The sequence below is a fragment of the Colias philodice genome, chromosome 15 (genome assembly GCF_061535455.1).
Source record: "Colias philodice isolate Cphi_HAF_F1 chromosome 15, ilColPhil1 Martin Lab GWU primary, whole genome shotgun sequence".
In the NCBI taxonomy this organism is placed as follows: domain Eukaryota; kingdom Metazoa; phylum Arthropoda; class Insecta; order Lepidoptera; family Pieridae; genus Colias; species Colias philodice.
Window position 1 is genome coordinate 406,139 of NC_143100.1, and position 12,785 is coordinate 418,923.

The following is a 12,785-nucleotide window of genomic DNA, read 5'->3' on the forward strand; positions in this document are numbered from 1 at the left end:
TCTTTTATTACACCCGCTCATAACAAGCCCCTACATTGGTGACTCCCGACGTTTAGTGAACATATAGTGAATTGCATAGATATCGTTTGTTTAAAATTTAATTCAAAATGAATCCGGCAGTTCCAATTAGAGCGGACGGGAGTGAAAATGCTCTCGCGCAGATGCTCTCTCACTGTGTCAATTGGATATGTTATTACCATTACCGCTATAAGCACAACGCCAGAAAGTGCATTCAACCTTGTGCGTGGCAGAAGCAGCAGGAGAGACGATCAAAAAACTAAATACGGTGCAGACAGAGGCGGATGTCTGTTCCACCGTAAATAAACGCCTGTGCATATATGACAGGAAGAGTAATATTAAGTTTTTAGTGGACACCGGCGCTAATGTTTCAGTTTTACCAGTGTCGAAAAATAACCAATCCGCGAGTGAGTGTACTGTGTAGTGATTATAAAGTGTAGTTTAGTGTAATTAAGACATTTGGTACTAAGTTAATGACTTTAGATCTTAGTTTACGGCGACCGTATAAATGGTTATTTATTATCGCCAAGGTAACTCAACTTATGTTTTTGTTTATAAAGTGCAGATTTTTTTAGCACCCTAGGGCCGATGCATCGCTCGCACTTATGACGGACGCATCGGATACTCATGTAGGTTATTTTTCTAAGAATCTATCTAAGATTGAACGCAAGTATAGTACGTATATAGGGAGTTATTAGCAATTTACTTAGCTATTCGTCATTTTCGGAATATGGACGAAGGACGACAGTTAGCGGTGTATACGGATCACAAACCGTTAATTTATGCATTTTCTAAAGTAAATAGCGAGAAAGAGTTACCCAGACGTACACGACACTTGATATTCATTAGTGAGTTCACAACGGATTTGAGACACGTTAGTGGGCAAGATAATGTCGTTGCGGATTCGTTATCTCGAGTCGCAACAATAAATTGTCCCACTGTGATAGATTACGCAGAACTTGCTTAGAATCAACAACAAGATTCTTATATGTTACAATTATCTAATTCGAAAGACGCTAATAATAGGTCAAAGAAAATAATGTTACTTGAAAGCGGTACATTTATCTATACTAATATTATAAAGAGGAAAAGTTTGTAAGTATGTATGTAAGTATGTATGTATGTATGTATGGTTTTCACGCATAAACTACTGGACCGATTTCAAAAATTCTTTCACCATTAGAAAGCTGCATCTTTACTGAGCAACATAGGCTATATTGCATTTTCAAAAAAATTAGAGATCCTTACCAAAAATGCAATAATGTAACCCAAGGTGTAAAAAAATCCTCAATAAAACTTCTGTCATCGCGTGCGCTGCGGAATCTATTGAAGATAGAACAAAAAAATGTTCTACGATATTATAGAATGAATCAATATCTGCAAGAAAGTCCGCGATACCATATGTCCATCTTCAGTAGTTAAGTTAGTACAACAACTTTTTTACGTTTTCAAAGTAAATAGAAGTGCCGACAGTAATCAAACCATGTTATCCATACACATATATTAATCCTTATCCCATTAAATGATGTTTTACTATAGACTGTTTCAATACCAGCAAAATACTTTTTAAATGAAAAGAATTGGATATTCCATTCAAAAGATATAACGAATTTTTTAAAGTGTCAATCTACAGAAAATAGTAGGTATACTGTTCGAGCAGGCCGTAGTGCGGGGGTCACGGAGGAATTCTACCAATATGCGTCTTGACGGAACACAGTGGGGTTTTGGTCGGTAGGAATCCGACATAACCCACGGCCCCTCCCCCGGAGGCCGAGGGTATCTATGAAAGATTTCCCCACTAAAACAAAAAAAAAGGCCGTAGTGCGGGACGGGGTAAAGGTGATTTTCATGTGATTAAAAATTAAACCTATAGTCCGACCTATAGTAGACTTTTCACTGTAACGATATCGCTATCTATGCGGGTGAAACCGCAGGGCATTGCTAGTATATTGTAATTTAGATAATGTTAAAATTAGACCCTACTTGACTGATAAATTTCGACGTATTGCTTTTGATAGTGTACATAATTTATGTCATCCCGGAATAAGGACTACACGCAAATTGATTCAAAATCGTTTTTATTGGCCAAATATGATTCGTCACGTTGGCCAATGGGTTAAAAGTTAAAACATGCATTGAATGTCAACGATCGAAGGTTAATCGACATACAATGTCAGGTTTAGGTTCGTTTCTGCAGTGCGATAGGTTTGAACATATTCATGTTGATTTAATTGGACCTTTACCCACTTCACCCGAAGGTTTTAGGACGTATTGCCTAACCATAGTGATAGGGGGACGCGATGGCCAGAATGTTTTCCTACGAGATATATAACTGCTGAAACGATTTCGCGTGTAATATATGAAGGATGGATCTCTCGTTTCGGTTGTCCGAAAAAGCTAACAAGCGATCAAGGACGCCAATTCGAAAGTCAATTATTTGCTACACTAATGAAGTTATTAGGTATTAATAAATTACGTACGGAACAACTTTACGACCAGGTGATTATTACGATAAAAAATCGAGTTTAGAAATAAATAGCAGTCTTGAGTATGCAAGTAAATTACGAGACTCCATTAGGAAATATCAGTCAGTAGCTATTAGGCAAAATGAAAGACGGAACATATTTATTCACCCCGATTTAGAAAAGTGCGATTATGTTTTTGTAAGAAACGACGCAGTGCGTAAGCCTTTATAACCAACATACGACGGTCCTTATCGTGTGTTGAGTCGAAAGGAAAAGGTATTTTACATTCAAATGACTGGCAGGAAAGTTAGAATATCAGTAGACCGTCTAAAACCTGCATATTATTTGAATGATGATAGTGATACGACATCTGGGGCAGATACTAAGGTTCCATTACAATTAATTCCAAGTAGCGAATTGCCTAATACACATACCACGCGTAGTGGAAGAGCTATACGATTACCGGTACGATTTAGGTAATAGTATTGTATTTGTAATTGTTTCAACTATTTCATATTTATTAGAATTACGATGATTATAAGTACTCATAAGACTTCATAGAAATGTATAATAAATACTTAGTAATCAACACATCGTATTTAATAAATAATAGAATTTAAGTAATTTTGAAACGAGTTCATTGTTTAACGTTTTAAGTATGGTATTTCAAATTTATGTTTGTGTTGAGTTTTGATTGTAATGTTTACTACTTAGAAATTTAAGTATTTTTGATTTATGGCTTATGAGTGTATAGTAATAGCCTTTGTAATATTAAACGATACAAGTGTAAAGAACGTATTGGGATTTGAAATGTTAATGTTACTAAGTGTTAGATGACGTGTAACAATTATCGCACGCCACTTAGAAGACCCAACCAAGTTTTTATAATAACATAAATAGTTTAACGAAATTAGGTGTTAACTTTTAACCACTTGTATACGTTATGATTGATTTATATTGTGAACATTTTTTATACTTTTTATTGTAAACATTTTGTAACCTTATATAGCGACACTTTATATACACCCATTTGTTTATTGTTTAGTTTTATTGTAAGATTTTTTTACTTGTATACCCTTTTTATTTTAAGGGGGGAATGATGTAGCGACGACAAGCCAATTTACGAGTTACCGAAATATTTCAAGTGTAGTACCTACTAAGAAAGTTCCCACCATAGGTTCACACGGTAACTCGTATATAAACAGTTCGTGCGCTATGCATGGACAGTTAAGGGTTTGTCGGGGCGCGGGTTGGTCGCATTAGGTCGAATATTAATTACATACGAATATATATATGTAGTTAACGAAATATAACCTTTGCGTAGTTATTTCATCTTTTATTACACCCGCTCATAACAAGCCCCTACAGGCCTATTCATAGAAACACCATAAGTAATATATTATCAAGCTTTAGATCCCATCATTACACGTCTCTTTGAATTTATTCATACGTAGGACCCGTTTTAACCTTTTATTACATGAAATAAAACATTTACAGTAACATATCCCCTGAATTTGCGAGGAAATTTCATAACAATAAGTTGAATTGTAAATGAACCGGCAAGGTCAAGGGTTACCCGTTACAACATAAATGTTTGTGGCGAAAATTTCTTTATATGTTTGCCAGCAATATCACAATTATACTATTCCTAAAGGTGAGTTTTTACGATATATTTGATTTTATTTTAATTTTTTTTTTACTAATTGGTAGGTAAAATGACTTAAGAATTACGATGGAATTGGTAGACAAATAGTTTTGAGACTAGATTAAAGAATAATTTTATAATTAAATAGCAGTTATTGTTCAGATTTCAAACAGAATTCCCAACAGTACGCCGAGCCCAGTATGTTCGTAACAAGAAGTTTACAGTTCTAAATAAAGAAAAACTTAGCTTTGTCACAAGATGACGAAAAACAAAGCCTTGGAAGCGATTCGACCTCACTTTAGCTAAAAATGGAAAAGTTAAATAGTTTTACGTAACGTTTACAAGTGGGATTAATTAAAAAGTTACTCTAGTGTTTAATATAAATTTTTTTAAACGCTAAAGTTATATTTAGTAATCAGATAGTTTAGTCACAGGTTTAGTTTACAAATAATACTTTAATTACCTAACTAATCATTAGAGCTCATCTTCTCCTTGTAGGTACGGCTTGAAGTGAGATTTAAAAATAAATTAACCAGAAAGATCTTTATTTCTCTCCTCTTCCTCTTTTCATATCTATAAGTTCAGAAAAGAATAACTTATAAAAAGTAGGTAAAACCAACCAAACAAATGCCTACATAATTAATGACCAAACTGTTTATATAACTAACGTAGTAATAAGTAGTTGGTGTTTTAAATAATAGGTGTAGTTGCCACTGCATAAGCTTCGCTCTGGAGGCGTGTAAATTTTGTTTGTTTTATTATTTTCATTTGTGTATAAATCTGGCACCCTTCACTAATATATAAAACATAGAATCTGCGACCTTTCCATTTGTCTGCACCGCGTATAAATTAGATACATAAGGCGTGTATTCTTAGGGGTGACTACGAGTTGGTAAACAGGGGGATAAAAAATGAATATGTTGGCAACTAATTTTCCAACATTCTATTCATATTATATTCGATGCTCAATCTCGTTATACAATAACTATTAATTTAATTATTTAATTTGAAGTCAGTATTTATACTTTGTTTCTGTTAAAATGGCGTGGAAATTTATATACATCTTGTTTCTCGTAACTTACTTAGGTACGTAAAGTCTTACTCATGTTCATATCCATTCATATTCGCAAATATTGAGGTTTTTAATAAAAGAAGATCTTTTTAATTCATACCATACCATATCATTCCAAATGAATTGTTCCCAACTTTATCCCGGGCTTTCATCAACGCGTGGTGAGCAAGTGAAGGTGTGTACGGTCCGCAAATTATGACGGCACGTATAGGGTTGGGCGGAAATAGCCGCCACTGCCTATTTCCGGTCAGATTTGACGCTAGTTTTCTATCGTCAAATCACTGCGGTGTACGTTAATTATTTTGTCACGTGGTCATTTATTTTGTTAGGATTTCGTTTAGAGTTCTTGTATGTTTTTATAAATCTGTTAAATCAGTGTTCCTGTTTGTAAAGTTCTAACGTATGAACTATGAAGTGATTTCTGAATACATGTTATAAGTATGTAGGTAGATGAAATCTTGTTGGAAGCCACTTTAAATAACGTCAAATCAAAATTCGAAGAGGATGAATCCCGACACGAAACATCTTTAATTAAATTAAAACATTTTATTTACGTATTTTATTTTAAAAAAATCTACACCACCGTTCAGATTTTCTACGATACCTCTAACAAAAACCTTTAAAGTTCTCTAGTGAGAAAAGTTGTCTTGTGCTCGCGAAGTATTAACTATAAGATATATCGTTAACGTTGTGTTTGTGTTTTCTTTTAAATGTCAGTGAATATCAAGGTTGGGGGAGTTTTTCCTTGGTATTTCCCCTTGCATCGAAATATATTATTGACACAATGTCATTAAAACCAAAATGAATGTCACATAGCAACGCTTGGAAAATTCACGTTTATAAAAACGTGAATTTTGAACGGAACGTGAAGAACACGATTGTTTTAACAAATAATTGTTAAAACGGTGTGTTCCGGATTTTGGCTCAGAAAGTAAAAATATAGGTACGTATAGTTACTTAACTACACGGAATTTTAATTGGTCTGAATTAAAAAAAAAAATCAATCATAGCATAAAGTCTCTACTCTCTAGGCAAAAAAATAATACATAGGTATTAACTATTAAGTAGGTACATTTTTTTCTTATAAACATTTATCGCGAAAATGAAAGTTTTTCACGTTATAGTAATTAATTAGAGCGGACACATGAAATGCCAGCCGCCGCCCAGACTTTGCGTGATCTAGGCTTTACTTTGTAAGCTAAAAGATAACTTGACGCTTTTCATAATTTAACGCAAATAAAACATACGGAGTAAATTAATGACATCGTGTAATGGTCTTTAGATGATATAAAAAATTATAGATATTAGGTATATAGCTTTCCGCACGCAGCTTCATCCGCTTTGTCTAATACTTAACAAATTACCTACACATTGGATGCCGATGATAGGTAGGTAATATACATTAACGCTCCTTACGAACCACGCTACCTAGTAGAATTAGTGAAAACAGAATGAAAAAAGGTACCTACAGTGATTTCTGAGTCAATCGTGAACAGACAGACGGGTCAAGCGGAGGACGATTTTATAGTAAGTATATATAAAATAGTAATGTAAATTTTATAATTTATTTAAGTAAGTGAGCATAGGAATGAGGAAGAAATAATTAAACTAAAACATTTATCCATTTCACAACACCTACTTCAAAAGCAATATTAAATTATATAGAATAACAATAAGAACCTAGACACAGACTCTCTGGTTCTGATACCATCTAGAACAGATAATCTACTTTTATGAAACTACGTGATAGCTCTGGGATCTTGAGATTTGTACTGTTGATTAATGTCATCAATCCAACTTATAATAAAGGTTATTGAAGTAGTTCTTCGAAAACTAATCCTATAGCAATTACCAACATGCAATTCAAACTGAAACGTTTCATCAGATTATCTACATAATTATTATAACTAAGACTGTATACGTAGTAGTATATTATTATTAGTCTGTGCTATTAAGACTATAGCTAACCAAATCTGAACATAATGTTTCCTTCACATTATATCAAAATGTTTAAAGGCCTTTACATAGTCATGCTAAGTTGCAGTTATTTCTGCTCTAATGAAAACCTTCTCTATAGTAAGATAAAGGCTCTAAATTCAGTACACGTGCGGCTGCGGCGTGGTCAGGGTCATCATGAAAATGTAATCACAAGTTAAAATTAAATGTTATAGCGCGCTTTTATAAGGCGATTGTTGTACCTACTGTGTGCGTCTTCTTAATTTAATTTAGTGAGTGTTCTCGTGCCGTAGAAAAGTACCCACTATAATGTATGTTAGTTAATTTTCTTATATTTCTTTAGGGCTAACCTAACCATCGATCGTTTGGATTAATTAATTTTTTTTCCTCATTATACAGGGTGTCCCACTATTGGTATACTTAGCGCGAAGGGACTTGTAGTTTTGCATACACTGTTCACGTAAAAAATACTTAAACAACAAAATTACATCAAAAAATGTTTGCTAAATTTTTCCTGAAAATCCATGTTTTCTTCTCTAGCTTCGCGCAGCCGGCATATATACCGCTTCGCTAATGTGAGCATTAATTTGTCTATGAAAACATAATCTTAAATGATAGGATAGGTCACGTGCTGGTAGAAAAGCTGGGCGGGTTGCTTGTTATGGTTGTACACATAGAGTTTTAAGAATTCATCTATTTGAAAAAAAAAATTGGTTGTTTGTAAAGTAGGTTTACGATCGAGATGTTTACGTGATAACGTCATATTGGTGGCAGCGCTCGAGATGAGACGGGAGATCGGTCCGTCTCTCTCTCGTTATATGCACCTGCGATCGCGCTCGTGAGGTTTTGGTGTGACACAAGTTTCTGAACATGTCACCCGACTAAAACGATTTTAAAAACGTTATCACGTCAAAAAAACTGCGTCTGGAATTTTATAAGTATTTTTTTAATACTCGGCGTATGCAAAACTATAACCTCCTTTGAGCTTAGTATACCAACAGTGGGACACCCTGTATATATGTACATGTATTATGTAAAATTGATGTAAGTAAGTATATATTTTATTATTGTGTTAAGCCAAATATAGAGAATGATAATATAAATGAATAACACACTATACCTACTTACTTACTTACTTTAAACATTCTTTGGAAGAGTGAGTCACATCGTTCATTGATAGAGCAGAGATAACACAATATACCTACACATGGAGATACTTCAATATTATACGACCAATATATCCTTTATAAGTTTTTTTATCGTGTTACTCACCCAAAGGTACAGAAAGTCGCAGGTAGTTCTTAACATGGCGCCACCAGATCGGCGGCGTGATAAGTCTTTTTACATCATTCCATTTCACACTGAAACTCCCTTGTTCCCCTGCAATATTGTACAAGGTTAGTTTTGTAGAGAAGCTTCCGAAGTATTGTAACTATGTAGCGACCGTAATCCTACATTACGCTTATTAAGATTATTCGACATTGTCTACTCTACTCTATTGTATTAAGTACAACTTCCTAATATGTACTTAATAATTGGCCTTTGGGTTCCATATACGTAATGTTTAATACTAGTTTCATAAATACAAAAAAATACATGAATTATACTATATAATAAACACAAAAGTATTATGTAGGTAAACTATTAACTTTACCAGTAATAGCAAATTGAAGAAATGTAGAGTCTAGTGCAAAAACTTTTTGAAATACCAAATGAGTGAGTTCATATTAAAATTTGCAATAATTCTAAACCACACAGTTGCCTGTTGGTACATATTCATTATAAATCAAAATACTTTTACATAATTATGGTTTCAAAGCACCGTTATTAATCAATTAGTGTAGGTAAATTAAATTGTAACCATTTTAAGCAAAATGTGAAAAGGAATTTTACTCAGAGTATATTTTATTACAAAGACAAATAATGTTACACTTTATACCATCACACACGTAATTTTCCTGTAATGTGAAGTCATTCATAACTAATTGCTCGCATCCAACCTTGAGATTTAGTGAAAATACGGCATTAGATACCAATTATTTACCTCGTATATTTCTCTTTTATTGCGCTTTTCTAATTTGAGAATATTAATGAAACTCTCAGTATTTGTATAAAATAATAAGTTCTGACAGAAAATAAGGGACTGAAAAGTGAAAACACCGAAAATACCTAATAATAATAAATTCTGATAACGTGATCTCTATCATTTCATATCTCACAAATTAGATATAAATGAAACAACTCACCTTCACCGTCGAGATCTTCATAGCCCTCTCTCAAGTCCCTCAGAGGAATCATCACAGTTGTTAAACTAAGTTAATTTGTTTAGTAAATAAATGCATCGCGTTGTTTCGTCGACAGCCGCGCTGCGGTGCGACTACCGGGAACTAATTGATAAGCCCGATACAGTTATCTCGCAAAGATAACTCACTGGTGTCTATTATATATATTTACCAGACGATTTGATATCGATATTCGGTCATTACTATCTGTGTTCACTTTATTTGCATATCTGATGATTACATCTCTATAGGTTATGACTTAGTGTGTAGTGTAACCGAGGTAGAGGAAATAGAGGGGAGAAATATGTTATAGCTATCTTTTTTCTTAACTAATTCATACACATTTCTGTTAATTAATGTTTAGGGAATAATCTATAAGTAGAATGGTAGACATGATCATAACTCATAAGTCATAAGCTAAAAGCCGCAAGGTAGAGGCGGACAAAATACACACATTAAGGTGATGAATTAATTTTTCTAACATTTACGGCCCTTTTTAAACCTTCGTAATTTTTATATTATTAAAGTTGTCGTGATGAAAATTCTTGACAAGAAAGTTCAATAGTTACACAATACGTCTACCGTTTTAGAAACATGATTCCATGATATTTTCTCGATAGAAAAAAAATACAAAGTTCTCATTGTTATTTTTTTTTAATCTCTGGCATCTTCAAAATAACAAACGTAAAGTTACGACTTTTTGGATATTAACTATAAAATATACAACCTATACGTCTACCGAGTTAGAATTTTGAAATATGCGATGGTTTTGAAATAAACAAGAAATACCTGAAATTAGCGCGCGACCAGCCAATATAGCGAGAGCCGCCCTGTACCTTCCTACCCCGATCGCTGCACGAGTTATTCCCGCTACGGCCGTCATACGGGGAACTTGTGTCGCTCGCGCAATCGTAAAAAGGGGTGACAACACGATAAGACAAAATGAGAAAAATGGGGACAATAAAGAAAATAAGAAGAAGAAACATAAAGGTTGGAGGAAAAAGAATGCTTACAATTGGAACAAATTAATGAAGTAAGTTGGTTTTATTTTAAATTTGATGATATTGTATTATAGACGATGTTTGATATGTACCCCTGTTTTAAGTACATAACGAATGTGTAAGATTTTTTCATTTATAGCATAGATAATCTTTTCAGAAATCCGGAATCCAGAAGGAAAATAAACCCACTGATTGTTCACAATGTGAACCCACTCCTTCGTAAGTACCTTTATTCAGTTAAAAATGTATGTTATCAACGCTCTACTGGTTTTATCGCATGATTCCATTTTTAGCAAAAAGCAACAAAGTGCAAAGAAATAAAAAATCATGGTGAACTTAGTGGAAGTATGGTGGATGTAATATGGAACAGGAGCTCATTGGAGTAGTATTATATTTAAAAAAAATACGAAAAAATTTCAAGAATTACATTTCTTAGTAGGTGGTAGATAAGTATGTTGTATAAAGAATTTGATGTTGATATTTATTTAATTTATACTTACTACACCTGTGCGGGAAATTGCTTAGTACTAAAACAGGTTTATATTCATATTTACATAGTAAAGTGAGTTTTCATTTCGAAAAATTTTGTGTAAGTATATTAAATTGAGTACCTGGGTGATCTGGAAATACAATTGGGCCCGGAAGATGGCGCTGCAGTCACTCCTCCTAATCACATGAACCGATTTGGATGAATATTTGTGTGCACATTTCATTGTTGTGGGATGATTGGTTGATTCGTTTTCACATTAGCTAATATTATGTATTTTTGTTGTTAGAAAGTAAACTTAATTTAATGTTTATAATACATTATTATTGGTATAAATAAGCCAGTGTTCGTCTCACATTGCTGTACCTGCCTACCTACACTACCAGGGCCTAACTTTGTGCTGGCTATTTTATTTTGATTATTTGTAATGAATAATTACAATTATAATAGAGTGCAAAAAATAAATACATGCGTCAATATATTTTGTGTTTTTTTTAAAACAATTTTTTTATTTAAAAAAATATCATTCCGACCGCGGCTTTGCCCGCGTGGAATTAGGTTATATCGTGAATCCTGTTTTATCCCACAGAAGTGTTCAGTTCGGATAAAAAGTATCCTATGTATAAATCCAGACAATTAGCTATATTTTATCAAAATTGGTAATTTAGTCTTGACGTGATTAAGTAACAACTAACAAAAAAATATACAAATTAACATCCAAAGTTTCGCATCAGTTTTACTGTATTAGTGATATCTTCCACTCTTGACTTTGACTGAGGGTTTATAACTTCTTTCAGAAATAGTACCTTTCATTTCTGGGCATGATTTAATATCTACGTCAGCATCAAATCTAATCTAATACATATTATAAAGGCGAAAGTTTGTAAGGATGTATGGATGTATGGATGTGTGGATGTATGGATGTATGGATGTTTGTTACTCTTTCACGTAAAAACTACTGAACCGATTACAATGAAATTTAGCACACATATAGAGGGTAACTTGGATTAACACATAGGATAGTTTTTATCCCGGAAATCCCACGGGAACGGGAACTATGCGGGTTTTCCTTTGCAAACGCGGGCGAAGCCGCGGGCGGAAATCTAGTTCTATCTAAATCAATTCAGTAGTCCGCGTTATTGAGTACCATTTCATTTTTTCAGAGTAACAATATTTTTTGTTATTTTAAAGATTATTTATAACCTGTATTATTTTGTAATAAAGTAAACATTACGAAATAATAATAATTATTAATAATGTCTAAGTGGTTGTTAAAAAGAAGATTATTTGTTTTTAAGCAAGAAAATAAAACCAATAAATCAACAATTAAATATATGTATAACAATAATATAACTGTATGACGACTCCATACATGTTTGTTCCGAGTCGGCCAGCGGCAGCGCGGCGAGTTTGCAAGAATGACTTCGCGCACACCCGCGTTCGCGATAGCGAGCTATTAGACTCCGCCCGCCAAGCAGTAGATTTTTTTTGTGTATCGTCTTAACTCATAGATTTGCGTAGATATTATAATGAACTACATATAATAATATAATATTAGTCTGTCATCACAACAATGAGAGAATTTTTCAAATCGGTTTCGTAGTTTTTGAGCCTTATCAATGCAAACAAACAATACAACCTTTGCTCTATAAAATAATAATTATATAGGAGCCGTAGAAACAATATCATTCACTTTTTACAAATTGTGTAGACGACGGTGACAAAATTTGAAAATTATTATGATAAGTGTAACGGTGCATTTAGACCAAACGAATATAGAGCTAGAGCTAGAGCAAGAGCATTCTTTCGTGATCTTTTAGTGTAAACGAAAACTCGGATTCAGTGTTAGAACATTGCAT

General features: G+C 33.5%; 1 protein-coding gene and 1 long non-coding RNA gene across 5 annotated transcripts in view; one reads left to right on the forward strand and one right to left on the reverse strand.

Moving 5' to 3' along the window:
- The window catches only part of ATP8A (ATPase phospholipid transporting 8A1), an 88,114-nt gene extending 78,582 nt beyond the window's left edge, over positions 1-9,532 (reverse strand). For all 4 annotated transcript variants that reach the window (XM_089704270.1, XM_089704266.1, XM_089704268.1 and 1 more), the window contains exons 1-2: positions 9,403-9,532; positions 8,429-8,536 (exon numbers count right to left, since the gene is read on the reverse strand). In XM_089704270.1, the coding sequence (XP_089560396.1) occupies positions 8,429-8,536; positions 9,403-9,454 (160 nt within the window). In that variant the 5' untranslated portion in view covers positions 9,455-9,532. The remainder of the gene's footprint in view (positions 1-8,428; positions 8,537-9,402) is intronic.
- Positions 9,533-10,364: 832 nt separating this feature from the next.
- On the forward strand, positions 10,365-11,551 carry LOC149481997 (uncharacterized). Its single transcript, XR_016316738.1, has 3 exons — positions 10,365-10,471; positions 10,597-10,658; positions 10,733-11,551. It is a non-coding gene; the product is annotated as an uncharacterized LOC149481997 (long non-coding RNA).
- The last annotated feature ends 1,234 nt before the right edge of the window (positions 11,552-12,785 follow it).